This window comes from Engystomops pustulosus, chromosome 1 (genome assembly GCF_040894005.1).
Source record: "Engystomops pustulosus chromosome 1, aEngPut4.maternal, whole genome shotgun sequence".
Classification (NCBI taxonomy): domain Eukaryota; kingdom Metazoa; phylum Chordata; class Amphibia; order Anura; family Leptodactylidae; genus Engystomops; species Engystomops pustulosus.
Window position 1 is genome coordinate 187,225,180 of NC_092411.1, and position 25,965 is coordinate 187,251,144.

Here is a 25,965-nt window from a genome sequence, read left to right on the forward strand (position 1 = left end):
CTCGTAGAAACCAATCAGATTAGTCTGACAGGACCGATCTCTCATAAACCCATGCTGACGCTGGGTTATAAGGTTGAGCACAGTGAGATACTCCAGGATAGCATCTCTAACAAACCCCTCAAATATTTTCCCCACCACAGAAGTTAGACTCGCAGGTCTGTAGTTTCCATAATCGCCTTTTCATCCTTTTTTGTATATTGCTACCACATTTGCTATGCGCCAGTCCTGTGGAACATAACCAGTCCTCAGGGAATCTTCAAATATTAAAAATAACGGTCTATCTATCACGGTACATAGTTCATGCAGAGCCTGGGGGTGTATGTCATCTGGCCCCGGTGAATTATCTATCTTAGTGGTTGTGAGGCGGCGCCATACCTCCTCCTGGGTTAACCTGTTGACATTCCATAGAGAATTAACATCATTCCTCATCGTGTCTTCCACCAGGGGATTTTCCTGGGTAAAGACAGTTGAGAAGGCGACATTCAGTAGATTTGACCTTTCCGCATCTCCTTCCACTATGTACCTCAGGTTATTTTTCAGAGGGCCCACACTCTCCGTTTTTAGTTACTTATCATTGTTTAAAATAATTTGGGATTATTTTTGCTCTCCCTGGCAATACTTCGCTTAGTCCCTTTTTTTGTGGCCTTTATCTACTTTTTACAGGATTTATTTTTCTCTCTATAACCCTGTTATACCTCATAGCTACCATCGCGTTTTAGCACCTTAAATGCCTTATCTTTCTCGCTTATTTCTCTACTTACATTAGCTTTTTCTTGTTCCTCTTATGCTTTTTCCCACAGGCCTTTTTAAGAATATTTGTGAAATTGGGGGGCGGGGAAATATTATGTCTTTGAGAACATTTGGGCAGATTTATCAAGCTATCTGAAAGTCAGAATATTTCTAGTTGCCCATGGAAGCCAATCACAGCTCCTGTTTAAAATATTCATGAGCAATGGTAAAATGAAAGCTGAGCTGTAATTGGTTGCCATGGGCAACTAGAAATATTCTGACTTTCAGACAGCTTAAATCTGCCCCATTGTCCCAGTTTATGCCTATAAGGTCTTCCCTTAGTTGCTGAAAATTTGCACTCCTGAAGTTTAGAGTGTTGGTTGCCCCTCCACTAACGCTCTTAGTAAAGCATAATACGAAATCAATGATATTATGATCACTATTACCTAGGTTCCCCCCAACCTGTAATTTTGATACCCTGTCAGGTGTTTTGGTTAGGATAAGTGCCCCCTCCTCTTGTTGGCTACAGGCCTAGTTGCGACAGGTAATTGTCTTTTGTTGTCGACAAAAACCTGCTACCTTCAAAGGACCTGCAGGTTTCTGCCCCCCCCCCTGTCAATATCTGGGTAATTAAATTCCCCCATGATTAGTACTTCACCATGCTCTGAAGCCACATCCATTTGACTTATCAGCATTTCCTCTGCTGCCTCCATTATATTTGGAGCCTTATAACAAACCCCTAGTAATATTTGATTATTCTTTTTTCCTCCACTCCACGTCACCAATGTCATCTCGCAGGACAGGCTTGAGGCAAGATTTCACATATAAACAATCCCCCTCAATGCGATCCAGGGATTCACCATGATCCAATTATACCAGAACCTGGACCCTACGACTTCCCCTTGAAAAGCTATGGCTTCTCCAAGGTTAGGGATGTAATACCAGGTAGGATGGAACCATGACTCCTCCTGGGGGTGGGCAGAGGTGTGTCTGCACCTGATATAATCAGACACCTCTGAGGACAAATCGTCTTTTTCTGGGAACCCATTATACCATCAAGTGCAGAGGAAGCTCTTAAGGTGTGGACTATCAGGTTCCATTAGGCCCACACACAAACTAACTAACTTGATGAACTGCTGATACTTGTAGTGCTACCTTTGTATTTTATACTTTGCTAATTGTATATATCTCTACTATATACATTGTTTTGTCTAGTGTGCCCTTTAGGCAATTAAATATATAAAACTTAACCTTTGATCTCGATCCACAAATCCCACATCCAAGTCTCGCTTATATACATGCTACCGGGTTGGTTCCTCACCCTATATAATCCCATTACAGACTGGACTTATACTAAAAAAGAACTGGTGGCAGCTTCATTAGATTGATAAGTTTCTGTTTAACTGAGGCTAGTGAAAGAGGTCTTATAGCCATTCAGGGCTGTGATTTATGGTTGTGCCATAATCGGAAGTTGTTTGGACAACTTTAAATCACTTCCTGCGCCTCTCAGAACCCTTGCATTCTGGGAGTGATTATAAAAGGATAACTAAGTGACCTTGGGTACCCTACAGGGGTCCAAAACATCACGGTTTCCCTCACACCCATGGATCCTTGCGCATAAACATCTAAACATCTTCCCAGCTGGACTGGAGAGATATAGTACGAAACTCTTATTACACCTCCTTACTGTGGTAAAATGCCTGTTTGCTGCCAAGTGGAAACAATCAACATCTCCTATGCAGGCTGATCTTTGTGCCAGAGTAAAGTAAGTTCACTCTTATGCAATATAGAGTGGTAAAATTTAATCTTGTTTGGGTTCCATGGGATTCGTACTACTCCAACGTCACATCAATTTACAGTAGTTGCAGCATGGATGTTTGTTCCCCATTGGATGTAGAAGAAGAGATAGCCTCAAATGCACGTTATGTCCTAATGTACCTCCCCTAGTCGTGTCTACTGTGCATATGTCAACTTGTTTATAGTTTTTTTATGGTTACTGATGTATTTGAGCCTCGTTTGAGCTTTGTGCATAGACCCTTGCAAGGGTCACCGTAGATCTTCAAGTTTATTGCTCATCTCACCTATCCTCCATGGTGTTTATCCTTTCTCTTGTGATGTTTTTATAGTGTATAAGGTATAATCAAACACAGTTGTCTGTATTTCACAGACCAAAATCTCTAAGAGCATTACTATTACTCTAACACAGTGATGCTGAACCTTTTAGAGACAGAGTGCCCAAGCTACGACCAAACCCACTTTAAATGCAAAGTGCCAACATAGCAAATTAAGCAGTAACATGTTGCTACCTGTTTTGTCACAGCTTTTAATTGCATCAGTGTCCTGAAGATACCAATACAGTTTAAAGAAAGAGGAGAAATTCAGATTATCATTGTAGCTTCCTTCCAGGGGCCCCTGAACAGAAAGAATTGCGGGGCCCAGAGCAGGAGCTCCAGTAATAACTCAGCCATGTCTGCACCTCCTTGCTCCACCTGTAGTCCCAGACAGCTATGGATGTGTACCTTTAAGTGTACCTTTAAAATAGCACTGATCACAGTACATCCTGGGTAGCCAGGGACTACAGGAGGAGGTTTTGAGTCCTGTCTGGAAACTCTGTGCTGGGGTTATGGCCTGGGTGCCCACAGAGAGTGCTTCGAGTGCCACTTCTGGCACCCGTGCCATAGGTTCGCCACCACTGCTCTAACATTACTCTAATAATTATCTATAAAGATCTTCCATCCGTGCAGGATTACAGCTCTGTTGTGTAATAATGTTGTCAATCCAGAACTGACCAAATAAGTTCCACTAAAAAGCCACTAAGCTCCATTTCCATTTACTAATTTGGTTATGTAAATAATAATATACAGTAGGGAGTGGGGTTACTGAGTAACGTAAGAGAGACACCCAGTATCATAAAACAAAACTTCTGTTTCCTGATTGGTGGATGATACTGTTGCTCAGACTCCCAGCAATCTACAAATTATCTCTTATTCTGTGTATTGTGGATGATAAACCTATCATCCACCTATAAGAGGACATCTTTATTCATGTTCTTTAGTCAGCTGTACCCACTAGTGATTATACGCATAGTTCATATGATAAATTGCAAACATCATGTTGCAAAGTATTTATCAAATCATATTTATTTGCTTTCAAATTACAAGTAAGCAAAGAGAAAATTGTAAGATGCACATTTCTATGTGAACTGAGATGTAATCAGGCTGAGAGTGGCTTTTAGAATACTATTCTATAGAGACAAAGATGTAATCACATTCCCAGGCTGAAACATTCAGGATTGAAGGGATTATTATGACTTTGCCTGTGCTGATGAAAGGGTCTTTAGCTGAGCCACAGATAACATTTTGAGTCCCACTCAGCAACATTATGCAGATGCATGAGATGACAAACCTTTCAAAAATCACTCTGGCAAAGCATTTCTCTGCTCAGACTAAATTGAGATCACAATGCTTTCCTACAAACGACGACTTAAAAGCTTTAGTATTACTGTCAAGATGAGTGTCACTCTGGTAAACAGGTTCCAGTGATGGTTTCAGATTAAATGGGGGTCATTTACTAAGGGCCCGATTCGCGTTTTCCCGACGTGTTACCCGAATATTTCCGATTTGCGCCGCTTGTACATGAATTGCCCCGGGTTTTTGGCGCACGCGATCGGATTGTGGCGCATCGGGGCCGGCATGCGCGCGACAGAAATCGGGGGGGCGTGGCCGAACGAAAACCCGACGTATTCGGAAAAACCGCCGCATTTAAAAACCGAAACTGTGTCGCTTGGGGAGCGCTCACCTTCACCTTCTATGGGATGGTGCATTCCGGGGCGTTAAGATTATTTTCGGCGCTGCAGCGCCACCTGGTGGACGGCGGAGGAACTACCATCTTAAATCCCAGCCGGACCCGAATCCTGTGCAGAGAACGCGCCGCTGGATCGCGAATGGGCCGGGTAAGTAAATGTGCCCCAATGTGTCTTTTAAAGTCTTGAAAGTATTTTTCAGTTAACTTTTATTAGAAAGACCCCCATACAATGCATATAACAGTACTTACTAATCATTTTCACACATTTTCAGCATACAACATTGATTAATTACATAGGCATTGTGTCGGATGCCAGATACCTCTTACACAAGTACTATGGCCAATTTATATCTCTCAATGTCTTTAGTTATTTCTTTCAGTTATTTTAAGCCGAAACCAGGTAAACATACAGAACAGGCAGCAACTATACAGAGATAAGGTATAACGGAAAGCCTTGAACCTGTTCTCTATCTTTCCTGAAGTAGAAAAATCAAAGTACAGGTGAACTGTGAACAATGAGGAGTCGAAATGTTGCGTTAGATGAATAAAGACACCTTTGTTCACACTGCAAACCTGTTCTGAGCTGTGGTTTTTCAATTTAGGACTGATGACTCCTGGATCCTTGACTGAGATCACCATCTCACTATATGGAAAGTTGGTAGTGCTGTTGTTTTTAACTTGTTTGTTAAGCTAATAAAGGCATCCATAGAACAACCTATAAGTGCAAGGCCAATTAAGACAAACTCTATTATAATTTCTGCTGCTTTCAGCAGCAGCCAAATACCCGGACAAATGGCTCAAGGCACAATCTGCATTTTGACCACAATTTGAAGATATTCTTTTTATTCTTCCTCTCATACCTTAAAAAATGTTGATGCTGTAAGATAAATATGAATAATTCAAAAGGGCAGAATTCCTAAAAAATGGATCAGTTTTGCTAGAGTCTGCATGGCTATAATTTGCTTACTATGATACATGAAAAATATCACAGTTTCTGATCATTTTAAGATTATTACTATTATTAATATTATTATTATTATTATTATTATTATTATGTAATTTTCATTTTGTATCAGATTGTGGAGGCCAATTACATTGCAACATTTTTCTACTGCCTGAGGCCAGCAACTTTATGGCCATGTTTTCCTAGATCACAGAGCTAAGAGGGCATAGGTTTAAAGGAAATCTACCACCAGGATAAAGAACTGAAAACCAAGTACACTGATATACTGGTGTGTGCCCCCTCTGACAGGATCTGCTTTTCTTTTAGCTTCTTAGGACTTGTTTTAACAATAAAAAGGTTTCACAAATTATGCAAATGAGCCACAGGGGCTCCAGGCTCTATAGATGTCAATGGAGTTTGGAGCCCTGAAGGCTCATCTGCATAATTTTTAAAACCCCTTTTTCTTAAAAATAAAGGCATATGAAGCTACAAGAAGAGATGCTTCTGCACACACCAGTATGTCAGTGTGTTTGGTTTACAATCCTTCATCCTGGTGGTAGATTTCCTTTAAGGCAAAGGCCAATCAGTAGGTTACTGACAGGGCTTCTGTCAGTACCAGATTAATTGAATTATAGCTTTTGCAGAACCTGAAGGGAGGAGCAGGACTCTAGGGTCTAGCAAAGTTCTAGGAATACAATGAAAATGATTGCATGGGTTTTTTTCAAGAGGGCATCTGATGTGAACATTTCATGAAAGGGGGCATCTGCTGTGGACATTTATGTAAATGGGGGTATCTGATGTGGACATTTCTTTAAAGGGGTTATCTGCTGTGGACATTTCTGTAAAATGGGGGCCAAGCTATGGACAATTATGTAAAGGGGAATCTGATTTGACATTTATGTAAAGGGGGTATCTGCTGTGGACATTTCATTAAAGGGCCATCTGCTGTGGACATTTCTGTAAAGAGGGGCTCTGCTGTGGACATATCTGTCTGTTGTGGAGGGCACTATATATGTTAGTGGGTCAGTAGCTTAGGGTTAGTTGGCTTTAGTTGGCACATGGAGCATGTTCCCGATTGCAAGCATTTCAGTGTAAACGCAGATAAAAAGAATCTCCTCCCTGCTGTGCTGAAATTATATTAATCACTAAACACCTTTGTGTTTTTTAAAAAGTTCATTAAAAGTAAATACAGTGTCCAGTGTTAACACTGATCAGGGCCCTTTAACTCTTCAGACCCCTCTGTCAGTGTAGCAATGTCTAAATGGTGGGACAGAGGAGGGAGCTCCTTCAGCATTGATGCCACTTGACTTACAAAGTCTCCTAGCTCTACCATGCATAAATTCCTATTAGGATGTGTCTAATAGACTGCCTGTCAGTCTGTATTGACAGATGACAATTATTTGGCATGCTAATGATCAACACGAATAACCTGTTATGAGCCGGAAATGCATCCTCCGAGCATACCTTTTAAATGATACATTGACTGATTTGGCAAGCTCTGTGCAGCACTGCGTAATCTGTGTGCACTATATACACTCACCGGCCACTTTATTAGGTACACCTGTCCAACTGCTTGTTAACACTTATTTTCTAATCAGCCAATCACATGATGGCAACTTAGTGCATTTAGGCATGTAGACATGGTCAAGACAATCTCCTGCAGTTCAAACCGAGCATCAGTATGGGGAAGAAAGGTGATTTGAGTGCCTTTGAACGTGGCATGGTTGTTGGTGCCAGAAGGGCTGGTCTGAGTATTTCAGAAACTGCTGATCTACTGGGATTTTCACGCACAACCATCTCTACGGTTTACAGAGAATGGTCCGAAAAAGAAAAAACATCCAGTGAGCGGCAGTTCTGTGGGCGGAAATGCCTTGTTGATGCCAGAGGTCAGAGGAGAATGAGCAGACTGGTTCGGGATGCTAGAAAGGCAACAGTGACTCAAATCGACAGAAGAGCATCTCTGAACGCACAGTACGTCGAACTTTGAGGCAGATGGGCTACAGCAGCAGAAGACCACACCGGGTGCCACTCCTTTCAGCTAAGAACAGGAAACTGAAGCTACAATTTGCACAAGCTCATCGAAATTGGACAGTAGAAGATTGGAAAAACGTTGCCTGGTCTGATGAGTCTCGATTTCTGCTGCGACATTCGGATGGTAGGGTCAGAATTTGGCGTCAACAACATGAAAGCATGGATCCATTCTGCCTTGTATCAACGGTTCAGGCTGTTGGTGGTGGTGTCATGGTGTGCCTTGGTACCAATTGAGCATCGTTGCAACGCCACAGCCTACCTGAGTATTGTTGCTGACCATGTCCATCGCTTTATGACCACAATGTACCCAACATCTGATGGCTACTTTCAGCAGGATAATGCGCCATGTCATAAAGCTGGAATCATCTCAGACTGGTTTCTTGAACATGACAATGAGTTCACTGTACTCAAATGGCCTCCACAGTCACCAGATCTCAATCCAATACAGCATCTTTGGGATGTGGTGGAACGGGAGATTCGCATCATGGATGTGCAGCCGACAAATCTGCGGCAACTGTGTGATGCCATCATGTCAATATGGACCAAAATCTCTGAGGAATGCTTCCAGCACCTTGTTGAATCTATGCCACGAAGAATTGAGGCAGTTCTGAAGGCAAAAGGGGGTCCAACCCGTTACTAGAATGGTGTACCTAATAAAGTGGCCGGTGAGTGTAAATTATTAATACTAATACTAACAATGTCACACACCACACGCATGTTGCTACTAAGAAAATGTATTTACATGTGATGAAGCAATTTGCACAATGCATTTAAAGACACAAGGCGAACACATTGGGGCACATTTACTAAGGGTCAGAACACCGAATTTTCATCGGGTTTCCGGACTTTTTACTTTTTTGCCCTATATCGCATGTGATCAGATTGTGGCGCATCGGCCCCGGCTTGCATGTGACACAAATTGGGGAACGTAGACGACGGACAACCCAACTGATTCGGACAAACCGCGGAATTTAGAAACCAAATTAAGTCGCAAGATCAGCACTCACATGCCCTGGGAAGAAGACGGTGAACTCTGGTGGACCTCAGCAGGGGAAGCAAGACATGCAGGAAATTGGACGCACTATCTTAGTGAATCGCGGCAGATCCGAATCCTCGTCGGACAACGCACAGTGGGAATCGCAACGGGGCGGTTAGTAAGTAAATGTGCCCCATTGTGTGAACACAGTTTGAATCAGTTTTTGAATCTAATTCTAGCAGTGGACAATTGTAGAGACTCCTCCTGGGCTCAGCGCTGCTCTCTTCTAGTAACGTGCTGGCGGTCATGGGCAGAGCCGTTAGCTTGACAGCACTTATAGGGGGTGCAAGCATTGAGTGCCAAGTGCAGCATCATCATTAAATATGGCTCTGGTTGCAGATGGCAAAAAGTTTAGAATTTTTGGAGACCTAATACAAAAATGTATTTTGTTATGTTATAAGTGCAATTTAATGAAAAATAATATTCAAAGGAGTCGATTACTATTGAAACATAATCGTGGCATATAGAAAAAACAACAGCTCTTACAGACTGCATTCCAGGTATGCTCACCTTTACAGAATTCTGGAGAACTGTGACAGGAAATGTTCTACTTGGCATTGAGCTTAAAAACAGTCTGAAGTTTTCATTTATGGAAACATCTGTAAACAGAGTAAAAAAGAAAAATTATTCTTACAATGAAGAAAAGGTAGATCGAGCAGCTTGCCATTTCTTTTAATTTAAATTAATTTCTTTTACTCATCATCTTACATATAAAAACATGACACATACAAAATACTTTGCACATATATTACAATCGATATCCGATATATTACAAGTACAAGTGTTAAAATTACATCATACCTATAGTTTAACCATAATCCATCCACTTTCTCCCTAAAAAAACCCACCCATCCACAACCCAGGCCAAGAGGAGAGAAAAACATATATACCGTATATACTCGAGTATAAGCCGACCCGAGTATAAGCCGAGACCCCTAATTTTACCACCAAAAACTGGGAAAAACTATTGACTTGAGTATAAGCCGAGGGTGGGAAATGCATTGGTCACAGCTCCCCCCCCCTCGCAGTATATAGCCAGCAAGCCCCCAGTAGTATATAGTCATCCAGCTCCCAGTAGTATAAAGCCAGCCTGCCCCCATGTAGTATACAGCCAGTCCCATGTAGTATACAGCCAGCCCCGGAAGTATACAGCCACCCCCTAGTAGTATACAGCCAGCCAGCCCCTTGTATTATACAGCAAGCCAGCCCCTAGTAGTATACAGCCAGCCAGCTCCCATGTAGTATACAGCCAGCCAGTCCCCATTAGTATACAACCAGCCCCTAGTAGTATACAGCCAGCCAGCCCCTAGTAGCATACAGCCAGCAAGCCCCTAGTAGTATACATCCAGCCCCCATGTAGTAAACATCTAGCCAGCCCCCATGTAGTATACAGGCAGCCTGCCCTCAGTAGTATACAGCCAGCCACCATGTAGTATACAGCCAGCCACCCCCCAGCAGCATACAGCCAGCCTGCCCCAGTAATATACAGCCAGCCTGCCCCCATGTACTATACAGCCAGCGCATAGTAGTATACAGCCAGCCCCAGCACTTAAAAAAAAAACTTTTATACTCACCCTCAGATGTCGGTGCAGCTCCTCAATGTCCCCGATGTTGGCGCGTTCCGTCTTCTTTCTTCCCCGCGGCTCCTCTTCTGTCTTCTGTCATGGATGCGGCCATGTTTTCTTCCAGCAGGCGCACCGGCCAGGAAGATAACATGGCCGCGTCCATGACAGAAGAAAGAAGAGGAGCCACAGGGAAGAAAGAAGACAGACCGCACCGACATCAGGGAGCCGCGTGGAGCATCGGGGCGCCGGAGGGTGAGTATATAAGTTTATTTTTTTGAATAGACGAGTGTATAAGCCGAGGAGACAGTTTTCAGGACATTTTTTGTGCTGAAAAAAATCGACTTATACACGAGTATATACAGTATATATATATTAACCCCTTCACAACCTGGCCCTTTTTGTTTTTCTCACTCCCCACCTTCAACAATATATAACTTTTTATTTTTTTCATGTAAACAGCTGCTTGAGGGCTTATTTTCTGCGTAACAAATTGCACGTCATAGTGATGGTATTTAATATTCCATGTTGTGTACTGGGAAGTGGGGAAAAAATTCCAAATGCAGTGAAATTGGTGTAAAAATGCATTTGCGCCACTGCTTATTACACTGCTTAAACTGTGCGCCTCAAGTGACATGTCTACTTCATTCTTTGGGTCAGTATCATCACAGGGATACCAAATTTGTATAGGTTTAATAATGTTTTCATACATCTAAAAAAAATTAAAACCTCCTGTACAGAATTTTTTTTTAAATTTTGCCATCTTCTGCCACTCATAACTTTTTCATACTTTGGTGTATGGAGCTGTGGGTAGTGTCGTTTTTTGTGACTTTTGATGACGTTTTCAATGCTTCACTTTTTAGGACTGTATGGCCTTTTGATCACTTTTTATTGAATTTTTTATATTTTTCAAAATGGCAAAAAATGGCCATTTTCGACTTTAGGCCCTATTTTCTGATACGGGGTTAAACGGCATGAAAAACCGTTATCATATTTTAATAGATCGGCATTTTCGGATGCGATGATACCTAACGTGTTTAGAATTTTAACTGTTTATTTATATTAATATGACTTCTAGGGAAAGGGGGTGATTTGAATTTTTTTTTTGAATTTTTATTTGACTATTTTCACACCCACCTATGGTACTTTAACCATAGGTTGTCTTATTGATCCCACCATATACTGCCATACAAGAGAACCATTCATACCATTCGTAAGCTGCAAATGGCAGTGTGTACAAGTGACTAAATAGATAATGTGATCGCAAAGTTGGATGTGCGACACCCAAATTTATGGCTGCCCCTAATATTCAACCATGTATGAGAGACTAAATTCTGCCTAGGAACATAGCATTTTTTTCTCCGGGTCCTCTGGTTTCCTCCCACACTCCAAAACATACTGGTAGGTTGATTAGATTGTGAGCTCCATTGGGGACAGGGACCGATTTGGCAAGCCCTTTGTAGCGCTGCGTAATCTGTGTGCACTATATAAATACAGGAATTATAATAATTAATAATAATTTCTTTAGTTATATACACAGATTACGCAGCGATGTACAGCGCTTGTCAGATCAGTCCCTGCCCCCATGGGGCTCACAATCTAATCAACCCACCAGTATGTTTTGGAGTGTGGGAGGAAACTGGAGGAAACCCACGCAAACATGGAGAGAACATACAAACTCTTTGCAGATGTTGACCCTAAGACTTGAACCCAGATCCCCAGTGCTGCAGGGATGTAATGCTACCCACTAAGTCACTGTGAATTATTATTATCATTATTATTTATTCAAAAATTATACTTGTATAATTATATGTACAGATCTTCTTTTTTCTGGACCTTGCACTCAAGGATGAACCAGACCTGTGTAAGTCCACAAGTATCTTCCTATAAGATTCAACTCAATTGATCCTGCAGGGATGTAATGCTACCCACTAAGCCACCGTGAATTATTATTATTATCATTATGATTTCTTCAAAAATTATACTTGTATAATTATAAGTACAGATCTTCAGTTTTCTGGACCTTGCAGAAATTTATCCAGCAGGAAATTGATTTGAACATTTTCTAAAAGGATGGACTTTTGGTAACCGATAAGTCCAACTCTTGATCTGTTTGTATTGGTCACTTATGGTACTTTTCTGACCACGGATCAGGTGGTTCAAGGGGTCAGCAGTGTTCTCTATTTTTAGCTGTGAATTTGGTAAGGCATCTTGAAAAAAAATACTTTCCTCTTGATTTTCCATGGGTGGACATTCCCAACTTGTTTGTACTTGTATATAATTTTATGTAGATGAATGAGGCATCCTCAGTTTTCTGGACCTTGCACTCAAGGATGAACCAGACTTGTGCAGGTCCACAACTCTCTTCCAATAAGATTCAACTTTATTGACAACATAGGAAATTGATTTGAACATTTTCTAGAAGGAAGGACTTTTCGTAACAGATAGTCCAGCTCCTGATCTGTTGGTATTGGTCGCTTCTGGTACTTTTCTGACCACAGATCAGGTGGTTCAAGGGGTGAGCAGTGTTCTCTTTTTTTGTTGGGAATTTGGTAAGGTAACTTGAAAAAAATACTTTCCTTATGTCTTGCAAGCTTCTGTTATGCAGGAAGAATTTGAGATTAAAAAATTCTTGATTCTGAGGAGCCTTCATGGGTCTGTGGCAAAGCTCTTCATGTCCAGGTAACCTTAGATTATCCCAAACCCTTCCAAACCTAGTGGTCCTAATGCGGATCCGGTGGCCTCTCTGTGGCAGAGTCAGAGTCTTCCTCTGTTCATATGGTTAGGCTGAGAAGATGCTGAATTCTTCTGGTTCACTTCAGGTGGCAGTCTGAACAGTGCTCTAGTGGCTCAGCTGCTGACTTAATTTTAGTAATCCTAATTGACCGTAAACTGGAAAGGTTTATTCTAATAATGAGAAAAATATGGATATTTTTTATATAGTGTATGTAATCTCCAGCTTTCAACTGTAATGTGATGTTTCTCAAGTCTAAGTAAAGAATAGAACAAGGATTTTTACACTAACACGTCGATAAAATAAAAATGACAAGGGATGCCCTTAATCTTTACTGCTGTGTAAGGTTTGGGGGTCACTTTTTTCTCCATCAAGAACAGGAAAGTAAGGGATTTTCACTTGGGCTTTTCCAGGCAAAGCAAAATCAAATTAATTTCCGCAAGCAAAGCAGAACAAGGCAAGTGTCACTTCAATATTCTGACATCTTAACATCCACTCAGGTCACTGATCTAGTTCTTATGAAGAATGACATCTACAAAGCCAGTGAAATGGAAGTGAGAAAAGTCACATGACAAATAGTAAACTATATACTGTAAAAGTTAGAAAATATATTTGGAAGAAACTCGGATAGTTATACATATAATCACAATACAATATTACTGAAAAATATTATTTTACTATTTCACATACTTGGTTCAGTAAAGCTTTTTATAAGTTCTTCCATTGGCAACATCCATGATACAGCCAGGTGGCAATTTTGTAGAAACACCCAATTTCCACTTTTCATAGCATCCTTAATCATTCTTTCTGCGATTGGCCCCTGTCCTTGTCCAAGAGAAATTGACTGCACCCTATAAATTATTGAAAAAGCACATATCAATAAAATTTGGAAATGAGCATGCAAATGGATCATTACAAATTCTTCAACATTTTTTATATCGAATTCAAGCAACAATATAAATGAAAGTGATACAGACAGCATAAAATGTTGTACTCAGGGCCGGATCATAGGGACCAAATGTGGGCGAATCGCCCACTGTGTTTTTGGGTCCGGGCTGACCGCCGTAACTACCGCCCATGGGCATGCCGCATACTAATGCTTAATGCTATGGCAGAGCCAGGGAACAATAAGTTCCCTGCTCTGCTATTTGACGATCCGTGGAAACCAAGATGGCGGTTTCCTGTGTTCACGGCGCTGAGTGTGACGTGCGACGCTGTGTGTGACAATTTTGCAATTGTCTGATATAATTTGTAGCCTGAACCACACCACTTTTACAGAGGACATGCCCCTTCTAGAGAACCAGACATAAAAGTGTCTAAAACCTTTTTACAACCTTTTAATAAATGTGTTGCAAGGTTTTTTTTTGGGTAACTACAACAGAACTCTGATGTAAACAGGTTAATAAATCTGTCCCATTATTTCCCCAATTCACAATATTTAATATTTTATATATTGCATTCATAAAGCCTTATTGATTGATAATAATGAGCCCTAATTACACAGTGTGGCACATTTACTAAGGAATTTGCCCCGCACTTTTGTTGGACTTAGCGCGTTCTTGTAGGCTCAAATAGCTTACACATTATTTAAGAAGTCTCTGCGCCGCTATTGTGTCGCATGCGACCCTTTTGTGGTGCAACTGCTCTAGCCTTCATGCAACAAAAATTAGAGGACGTGCCGGCCGTCGGTCCGACTGATAACATGAAAATTGTGTTACACACCATATGTTAAAGGTGCACCACAAAAAAGTTGGTGAACTCTGTCGGGCCAGTGTGGGGAAGTGACAGATTTATGATTTCTGGTGTTCTTAATGAATCAGTTGCAGCCATCAACTGGGGCACATTTAAGTAAATGTGCCCCAGTGTATTTTGCCAACAAAAATGGCTACAACAGTAACACAATCCAAGTACACAAGTAAAAATGTTATCTTAAAAATGTGTATACCTGTGCCAGAGAGATAACTTGGTCAAGGTATCTTGACCAGGTTCTCTCTGATTACTTTCACTTCACATGTTGACTTCTCTGACTCTTGCATTTAGACACCTTAGGGACAGTGTGCCCAACTAGGGGCAGGTTCCAGTCAGGGTGGTAGCTGTTTAGGGCTCCGAGTTGGAGAATATAAGGCATATCAGGGAAACTCCTACGTGAGGAACGTCACTTTGGAGCCCTGGACATAATTCAATCAATAAGATATGTGGATCCATTAAAGGGGGGTTATCCCATGAGTAGTAGGAATTTGTGCTTTTGTGTCATTCATGATTCATGACTAATTGGTCGGTCCTTTTATGCATATTTTAATCTTTCATTTTTACATTAAGGAGTTAAAGGTTATGTAATAGTTTGTACTCACCATTTGTAATTTGCTTTTGACCATAGCGGTGTAGTCAGGTTGGGAGTCTACTATACCCACCCTCTTTGTATTTTGGTTGTTATCTTTGAATCTTTAGCTGGAGTGCATCAGACTTACTTCATAAAGGGCATGTCAATCACGTCAGACAAGTGTGATTTAGTACAATGACAATAAATAATCTCTTCCCTGGGTAGAAGAATCACCTGACATATCACTTTAAATCAGTGGTTCTCAACCTTTCTAACACTGTGACCCCGCAATACAATTCCTCATGTTGCGGTGACCCCAAACCATGTACAAGAATATAACGACTATAATACTGCTCCCCTATGTACAAGAATATAACTACTATAATACTGCTCCCTATGTACAAGAATATAACTACTATAATACTGCCCCCTATGTACAGGAATATCACTACTATAATATTGCTCCCCTATGTACAAGAATATAACTACTATAATACTGCTCCTATGTACAAGAATATAACTACTATAATACTGCCCCCTATGTACAGGAATATAACGACTATAATACTGCTCCCTATGTACAAGAATATAACTACTATAATACTGCCCCCTATGTACAGGAATATCACTACTATAATACTGCTCCCCTATGTACAAGAATATAACTACTATAATACTGCTCCTATGTACAAGAATATAACTACTATAATACTGCCCCTATGTACAAGAATATAACTACTATAATAATGCCCCCTATGTACAAGAATATACCTACTATAATACTGCCCCCTATGTACAAGAATATAACTACTATAATACTGCCCCTATGTACAAGAATATATACACAGCAGCCACAGGTCCTCAAGCAGCGAGTGATCATTGCACATGTTCTATTCCGTTTTTGCCACGAATCGCGGCAAAAACGTATTAGAATCACGACCCCTGTGTTTTGGTCGTTCGACCCCCCCCCCCGGGTCGCGACCCAAAGGTTGAGAACCGCTGCTTTAAATAGTTAATTTAATATGAATAATATAATTACGCAGTCACATAAAAATGTTAATCTACTTTACCGTTCTAAGTATCCTTTTTCTTTTGCAAATCTTTGAAATGCTCCCATGGGATCTGATCCAGTACTTAATATAAAGATTAAGGGTGTAGGGGGTGACATGTCTTGATAAAGGGTAGCAAGATCAACTGGAGGATTCTCAATAAATTTCTTCCCCAAATTATTGATCACAAACTCTGTGATACCAAAGACAACCTAGAATTTATAAAATAATAGATAAAAAAATATAAAGAATTGAAGTCTCTACACAAAGGACAACAATAAGTACAATGTTAAGCATCAGTGTAAAATTAAGAACGTAGCTGAACTATTACTATGGCAAAGATGCAAGCAAAAGGTCAGGTCAGACAGCCATCGGACAGTATCCAATGTACAGGCAGAGATCATTGCAGGCAGATTCAGATCAGAGTCAAGTCAAGCCAAAAAACTAGAAAATAGACAAAGGGGGACATGTATCACTCCTACTCCATTCTTTTTCTTTTTTTTCTGAGACTTTTTGTGAGACTTTTCACAGTTTGCGATGTTTTAGGTGAAGAACCATGCAGCCTACCAAAGTTAGCCACCTCAATGATTTAATGCAGTGTGCCGGATTTATCTTTGTAGCCCAGATGTTTGTTCAATATTTGAGACTTTTGGGCTCTTAAATTGTCCCATTCTTGCATGTTATGAGTCTCAAAACAAAGCATGCTAGACCCAGACTTACTTTCGCAGTTTCTATTTGGGTATAAAAGTTGCACACCAAAAACCCCAAAAAGTTGCAAAAGTGAGACTAAACAGGCAACTCATCACATGTATCACAAAGGGAAAAACTTAAGATACATTGCAATGATTAAGTAGTCCAACTTCAGGAAACTTGAAAAAGTGCCAACCAAAAAGCTATGACACATGTGCCCCAAGGTCAGGAATACAGAAAACACAACTTTGCACAGGACCAGCTAACAACCAGCAGACCTGAAGGACTGGATGTGGGTATATATGACAAGGGCACAATGGGTGTTTAAGACCCAGTTCCATTCAAGAAGAAGTAAGAAGTGCATGCAACCAGGAATGCGTCATATGCAGAAGCAAAGGAAAGGAGAGAAAGACTGCAGGTAAAGCAGGAAAACAGAAGCTGGGGCAGATGAAATAGGTAACATAATTTTGGGTACAGACCATCAAGATTACAGCATCTACACAGTATCTGGTCAAACACAAAATATATGCCGGTGGAGAACACTGTCCAAGTATTATAATTCCCATGAATTATTTCAGTCCTCCTCCTAGACCAGTGGTGGCGAACCTATGGCACAGGTGCCAGAGGTGGCACTCTGAGCCCTCTCAGTGGGCACTTGGGTTGTTGCCCCAGCACAGAATTCACCAGACACAACCTCCTGCAGGCCCAGGTATCCCAGGGCATGACACACTCGGCGTTATTTTAAAGTGGGTCTTTCTGAGACTGCAGGAAGAGAAGGTGTGGAAATGGGCAGATTATCATTGGCGCCATTGAAGCTCCTGCTCTTAGCTCCATAATTCTTCCTGGTCGTAAAGGGAACTCCAATGGCAATCTGAATTTTCCCTCCTTCTGTCAACGATATTGGTGTCCACAGGACCGTTGAAAGCTGCAGCACGGAGCAAGATGATTTTAATAAGTTAATGCTAGAATTGCTGTGTTGGCACTTTGCAATAAATAAGTGGGTCTGGGTTGCAGTTTGGGCACTCGGTCTCTAAAAGGTTCGCCATCACTGTCCTAGACAATAGTTGTAATATGCTGCTGTTATATAGTGTGGCAAATTAAGCTGATATATCAACTTGAATTAATTACAGGTTCTGAAACTTGTAAAAATGTAAAGTTGCTAAAGATTTTAGTACTAAAGGTTAATCCCTGTTTTTTACATCAAATACTGATTATATCCCCTTGCAAAAAACATTAATGCTATTAAGAAAAGTTTCCATTTATAAATATTAACCACTGTTTGTAGAGGTTTGGATGCTAACAGCATGGGAATAAAATATGCTAAAATGTTCTTTAATTTGTTTGCTTAGGTACACAATTCTTTATTCCTGGCCTGGCAATTAAGAGATAATTAATTCGAGCAATGTTAAACAAACAAATGTGAAGAAGTGCAGTAGTAGAATTTATTTTATTAATGCAATGCGCAAACAAAGCTTTCCTCTCAGCTTTGGAAGCAGATTTGTTTCCTAAATCATAATGTATGGCCAAAACTTAAAGGTAAGTTGTCACCAACAATTCTCTCCCACAAACCCACACACAGTAACTTTTAGATGTCTTTATACATGGTTTACTGATGGCTATGTCTATGGGATTAGAGCCACTACTTACAAAGACCCCACCGATAGGAATTCTCTTCAATGTCACAGAGATGTCTCTCTCTCTCAAAGTCCTCATTCATAAGGAGGGTCAGGTTAGCAATATCAGCCTCATTCAGGAGGTTGGGTAGCTTGACTGTATACTGGAGATCCCACACCTCCATGGCTGGATCTTTAGTAGCATATGGAAACAATAACTGTCTTTTTTAGAAGAATGGTGGCTGTTTTCCCATGGAAAGATGGTTCTGACTAGGACATGCTCTACTTTTTGACACGTTTCTCCACAGTCCATTAAAATAACTTAATTTACTCTACTGAATACTTTTTTCATTTTAATTTACAATCACTTATAATACGTTACCTTCTCTTCCATCACACTTTTAGCAAGAATTAACTTCTGAAATAAATTAAGCTTCTCATCCCATGCCCCTTGTGCTTCACCAGCAGATGCCTGCATGTTATAGCCATCCCAAGAACTGGGGTTAATCTGAACTTCAAGAGCACCTGAAAAAATAAAAACAAAATAAATAACTAAATTTCTCAATAGATTATAACATTGACAAGGAATTGGAGAGAATGCTCTCAAATATCTACCAGACTTTGAGTGGAACATGAACAATGTTCTCAGTCTCTTGACAAGTATGCTATAAGAAATTTTTGGAGACCCTAAAATATAACATTTTTGGCATATATTTTCTTAGTTAGGGTTGTGTCCTCGCAGATTGAAATACAAAACCGTATTGGGAATGTAAAAAAAAAGTGGAATGAAAAAGCATAAATGTCAATTTATTAATACAGTTTACAGATGAATAAAAAGACATTATAACATTATATACATTATAATGCAGACTTAAATAAAAAGATTGACTTAAATAAAAAAAAAAAGACTTAAATAAAAAGATTGTGTTCGGATACACCTATTAAGGGATTAGTGCACCATTGTCTCACATTTTACTACAGTCACCATATCTGCATTAGAATGTTGAATGTATCAACAGACCTATGAAGAGAGTTGTGCTGTTTGCAGCTGTAGGCTTCAAAATGGTGAGAGTGCTGCTTTTTGGTTGACTTTTTATATAAAAAGATTTGTATATTTAATAAAGATTAAAACTATTAACCAAAGAAGTTAGTTTTAAAGTGAACTACACCAAAGCTGCATTAATTCATTGAGGACAAGGAGGCTTTGTGCCTCTTTGCCATGCCCTTTTTTCGCACTGTGTCTGTTCTTTAATAGCAAAATGGCTTGCACAGGTATTTAAGTGGCAGGTGCGTTGCGATTGTGTCGCATGCGACCCTTTTTTTCGTGTAGCTGTGCTGGCTTCCATGCAACACAATTTAGGCAGCATGCTATCGAACAATCTGACTGATTCGGACTGAGTGTGGGATTTAACTTTCAAATTGTATCGCAAGCCCAAGCATTTAGATGCACCACTAAAAAGATGGTGAACTCTGTCTGACCTGAGCAGGGAAGCAACACATTCATAATATTAGGTGCACGGCACAGTGCATTATAGTCGGACAATGCACTTTCTGTGAAATCCGGTGACCGGTTAAGTAAATGTACCCCAGTATTTTATTAGGTTCTCAATGCTTAACTTTCACAAGGCATAACTTTTTATTTCCATCTGACATAGGAACACGAGGGATTGTTTTTTGTGTAAAAATAGCAATGGTAAACATGTATTTCCTCGTAGTAAAGACATCATAGTAATCTGTGATGTGGCCAACATCATTTGTTACCGTAGACCAACTTTGAACTGCAGTAGAGCCCATGAGAGAAGCCTGCCTGATCCATCCATTTGCCTCATATCTTTTCAAATTTCGGAATGCTGTTTCATTTTAGGTATGAACCATACTCCAATCAGATGGGGTCTTATCTAGTGGGCTGCTATCACTTTCCTAGCCAGATAAAGAGAATGTTGTCTACTTGCACTGTTAGGTTTTGTTAGGTTGTCCACATTTGGTACTCCCAACAATAAAGACAGTTGCATCTATAGTAACCAAATATGTTGTTTTTAGTAACACTAACACTTATTTACAAAGAGTTCCCAGTTCCCTACACATAAATGCACGTTTCTAATTTTGTTGGTGGACTGTTTATGCTAATATCGGGGAGCATTGTATTTATTTTATTGACGTCGTGGGGGAAGGGGCAATTCTTTGATATGGTCTTAGCAAAATACCTTTGGTAATTTAATGTAATAATATAGGAATTTGAAAACCTTGCTGTGACAATGCTCCGCAATTATTTGAGTTATGTGTTGAGTTAAAAATTGCTGACAGACAATGGTAGAATATGCTATGTGTATCCAGACATAGTTATTTTCACTATAGCAGATGCTGTGGGTATAAACATGTTGTTACTCTCACTGTACTATAAGACACTATTGGTATACACACACAGTTATTCTTACTCCTGTAGAACACAGTATTAGTATACACATGCAGTTATTGCCACTGCCCTGAAAAGGGCTCATGTTTTGTTTGCAGGTGCCTGATATACCTGGTGCTGAGATTATTTAGACTTTACCTTTGTTTCAGGGAATTGTGGCTCAGCATGCAAATGACATGTGTTTTGCATTTGCTTAAAAAAATGCCTCACTGGGCAGATCCTCTGGGCATGGCGTTTCTGTGCTCAGTCCCCTGACGCTATCGGCAGTAGCAAGCAACATGGTGTCTATCGGACACTGGGGTTGCATGGAGATAATCACCTCTTCCTCCGAACTCTTATTACTTCAATCCTTGTTGGGTATAGGATCTCATTTTATCTTCAACGTAGAAGTCCTGTGATGGTTCTCAACCTTCTACACAAGTTGTTGGACATCTAGAAACTGTGGGGCAGATTTATCAAGCTGTCTAAAAGTCAGAATGCCCATGGCAACTAATCACAGCTCAGCTTTCATTTTACAGGTGCTCATGAATATTTTAAAGGGGAGCTGTAATTGGTTTCTTTGAGCAACTAGAAATATTCTGACTTTCAGACAGCTTGATAAATCTGCCCCTGTATGTGTACAACTGGGGGAGGGGCAGTTATCATAGAGCATTAGTCACTGCTCAGTTTGAAGACAGAAGACAGGGGAGGGGTACAACTGCAGTATTTTAATCAGTAGTGAAACATAATGAAGCTGAAAGGAGGGCGGAACAGGGCACATCATAGAGTAGCTCTTCACACAAGGAAACCCCACTCAGTTCAGAAAAAATTTGTACAATATCATACATAATTAAAGTGAAGTCAATCAGGTTGACACTTATTTAATCTATAAACACAAGCCGGCTCACAGGAAGGCAAGAATAAGTTATTATTGATAAACAGGAAGATAACAATAAAGTTGCAGTGGGTGTAGTAACAACCAGGCCTGGAGGTGCCTCCAGCGGCAGATTGTGGGTACCTGAAAAGATCAACAGTTAATTAAGATAACTGGGAAAACAGTACTAGAGCTGAATCAGTGACAGGTGCTGCTGTATTAAAATAGAATAAGGAGAAGGGTGCTGCTGTACTGAGTGTTACTTAATGAGACTTCGAAGTGCTTCTGTTTTGATATATCTATTAATGAGGGGCATGCTGCCATACAATGTTTTAATTAATGAGGGTGGGGATGTGTCACAGGTGTCCCTGTGATCCATGTGGTGGATCGAGGGCACACCCATGCCCCTCTCGGTGCCGCGGTCCCCACTGCCGCTGCCGCGGACTCACCTCTCTACGCTCCTGACTGTGCTCCTGCTAGGCCGCGCGCTCCCATTCCTAGGGCACCCACGCTCCCACTCCTAGGGTATGCATGCGCCAGCTCCTCAAGACTTAAAAGCCCAGCGTTCACCTGATTGGCATTGGTCACATCCGGGTTTCCATATAACCCGGCAGCTCCCATCACTCCCCGTTGGATCTTCAAGCAATTTCCCCTGAAGTGAAAACCCTCCTGTGGTTCCAAGTGTTGCTCTGTGTTCCAGCGTTGCCATGATTCCTCAGTGTATCTGTACTCCAATGTTCCTTCGTGTTCCTGGGTTCCCAGTGTTTCCTTTGTTCCTCCATGTTGCTGTATATTCCTGTGGCAGTCCTGTATTCCTGTAGTGATCCTGTGTACCTGTGGCGGTCCTGTATCCCGGTGGTCATCCTGAGGTCCTGCCATCCTGAGTTCCTGCCGTTCCTGTGTATCCTGTGGTCTGTCCCTGTGGTCCGTTCCTGTGATCTGTTTCTGCCTAGCAGTAACTTCCAGTTTTCCTGTGTTCCTGCCATCCTGTGCTCCTGCCATCCTGTGCTCCTGTTGTGCCTTCCAGGGTTCCAGCCCAGAGGTGTCTTCAGACCGTACCAACGTTACCAGTATTCCCCTGTGTTCCTGCTGTCATCCCAGGTTCGGACTTTTTAGCAGAGTTCCCCTGTGTCCCTGCTGTCATCCCATGCACGGACTGTTACCAGAGTTCTCCCGTGTCCCTGCTGTCATCCCAGGCTTGAACTGTTTCCTGCATCTGTTACCTTGGCTGCACCGCGGCTCTGATACCAATCCACGTGGTGGTCCAGAGGGTCCACAGACTCTTCCCTAAGAGACTCTCCCACACCCCTGTGTGTGACAGGATGCTTCTTTACTGTATATTAATTAGGCTGAAGGGTGCTGCTGGTGATGGTGAAGAATTTAAGAGGTTTGAGACCCTCAACCCCAGCTGTATGGGACTTTTACAAAAACAACCTTCCCGTCAACAAAAGACAGGATCTTATTGTCATTTTTCTCCTTTTGATCCTGATTAATTTTCTTTTTCCTCCCAATGGAAGACCAAAATAATTATGTGAATCTCATCTCATTACTTAATTCTGTGAAGGATATAAAGATATCAAGATATCACTAGCATTAAAATATATAAAATGATAATGTTTTGTCTCAAGACAATTGCAGTGTTACGCTGTCATTTACGTTTTGTTTCTGTTTAATAAAGGACAAAATCCAATTAGGCTGATTGGAAGTGGAATAGCGCTATTGCTTCTCTAGAGACATACAAGTATGATAATCACAATAAGGGTTAGTGTGTCTACTCTTAACGGATATGATAGGAAATATCTGGTTTTCATGGATGTGTAACTTTATTGCTTAAAGGGAACCTGTCAGCAGGATATTACATATAAGACCAATGGCAGGTCCCATTATAAACAACACAAACATGAATTTGACTAAGATATCTGTTGGAAAAAGTATTTATGTCAGGTGAGGTGGGCATCTCAAGCAGCAGCCAGGACCATGGAGTCACCACTGAAAACACACCCACATGACTCCGACTGCAGAAGTTGAATAGAGACAGGTACCTTTTCTAATTGTCATTTCTCGCAAACCAGCAGATATCTTAGTCAAATACTTTTTGTGTTTGTGTTTAATTAGATCTGAAGCAGTATGTCATTAACCTGATATGTGAAATCTAGCTGACAGGTTCTATTTAAATATGTTACTGTTTCCAAGTGCTGTACTATAGCACCTTGTGCTCATCAAAGAAATGATTCAACATTTCTAGGTAAATTTATTATAAGTGTCTGCTCTCATGGCAACCAATCAGAGTCCAGCTTTCATTTTCCCACAGCTTTATAAAATAAAACTTGAACTCTAATTGGTTTCCATGGGCAACTAGAACAGTTTTACCAGAGGCACTTATTATAACTCTTCCTCTTCACATCTATATGACAAATAACCTGTTGAAAGGGCTTTTGAGGTATTGTCTACAGGAGGGTTCTATATCTGTTGCACCAAATCGAAGACAGTCCTACTGAGTGTACCCCCAACTAATTCTTCCACAAGAATTACAGGCAGTCCCCAGCTTACATACAAGATAGGTTTGTTCTTAAAGGGTACCTGTAGTACCTAGTATATTGTGAGGCAGTGTAATACCTTCTACTTTCTCATTTCTTTCACGGTCTAGTGTGGTGGCCCCATCCAAAAAATCAACTTTGAAGTGAGATGTAAATTGGTTGTATAAGGTGAAGGAGGCAGAACGTTTAACACTGTGAATCTATGAACATAATATACTTGCTCGAGTTACTGCTATAGAACACATTATACCGGACAGACGAGGGGGTAATCATATTAAAAAATGACAAATTAGAGAAGCCTATTGGATAATCCTCCTGGAAACACACTATCCACAAGGCATGAATTACAAAAATGACATGTCTATAATGCCTATATTTCTTAAAATGATGTTGCCATATTGCATTCTATCTTTATACATTCATGCACCACTTTGAGATTATCATATAATTAATATTTTTAATATCATTTAATACATACCAACATGACTTTTCAATACACCCCCTTTTTCTTTTGCTCATTCCCACAGTCTAGCTTCCAAAGGCGTTACATTTCCTATATAGGTTCCATAACACTAAACTTTTTCTAAAGGTAAGGAGAGCCTGATGGCAATTTCCAAAAAGCATCACCCATTTTTGCTGAAGTGATATCACTGTTTTATATCTTTGTTATGGAATAAATATATTTTGGATATTTTTAATCTACATTGAGCTGGTTCGGACGATTTCTTCTTTTTCTGTTGCATTGATCTGCCTTGGACATGGATCAAGCGATAATCAAACAAGGTGGGTGAGCCTAAGCACAATTTTTTCCTTTTTTCATGTGAGCGCCCGGAAATAATGTTGCTCCCCATCTCCAAAAGCTTAATCACACTTTAAATAATATTTACTAAAATCCTATAATTCATTTAAACATATAATCTATGCAGAATATTTAGGTTCATAGAGATAGGATTTACATTAAGTTCTTAGAACAGACCATCATTGCGAAAATCGTCATGTGAAAATCAGAAGACCCCAACTAACAGCACAAAGCAGCTACAGGACTCCTATCAACTGATGAGGATTGTTATAAGCCACTTTAGAGTCCAAACCTCACAAAGCACAAACCTGTCTAAATATACTGAAAAATACTATTACTGTCATGGGTTACATGTTAATAATCCCTCTTTAATGCTTTCTTGCCACACAAATAGTCAGTTTTATAGGTATCTGTCCTGTTCTCCTTATCTTAACATACACCAATATATCTGGTTCACAATTTATAAATTTATCACAATTTATTGTATTTAGTTTTAATAATATGTTGTCACACTGACCTAAATGGATAACAATAGGAGCTGATAATATATCTGCTTTTAATCCTTTGAAACATGGAAGTATCTCTTCTAGGTCACAACAGCTATTCCAAAGAACATCGTAAAGCCAGGGAACATTTGGCTTGTTTGGACGCTCCTAATAAAAACAGAAAATAGCACAATTATCATGTGTTATTATAACTATAACTAATATTATAATTGCACAATAATTACCGTATTTTCTGGACTATAAGACGCACTTTTTTTCCCCAGAAAATGGGGAAAAAACAGTGGTGCGTCTTATAGTCCGGATGTAGCCTTTGCAGGAGGGAATGGAGGGCACCTGGCTGCGCTCT

General features: G+C 40.4%; 1 protein-coding gene across 1 annotated transcript in view; it reads right to left on the reverse strand.

Moving 5' to 3' along the window:
* The window catches only part of DNAH6 (dynein axonemal heavy chain 6), a 192,235-nt gene that overhangs the window by 34,599 nt on the left and 131,671 nt on the right, over window positions 1-25,965 (reverse strand). Inside the window, exons 62-66 of the mRNA XM_072115444.1 lie at window positions 25,631-25,766; window positions 18,894-19,036; window positions 16,230-16,420; window positions 13,530-13,690; window positions 9,054-9,142 (exon numbers count right to left, since the gene is read on the reverse strand). Of these exons, the coding sequence (XP_071971545.1) occupies window positions 9,054-9,142; window positions 13,530-13,690; window positions 16,230-16,420; window positions 18,894-19,036; window positions 25,631-25,766 (720 nt within the window). The remainder of the gene's footprint in view (window positions 1-9,053; window positions 9,143-13,529; window positions 13,691-16,229; window positions 16,421-18,893; window positions 19,037-25,630; window positions 25,767-25,965) is intronic.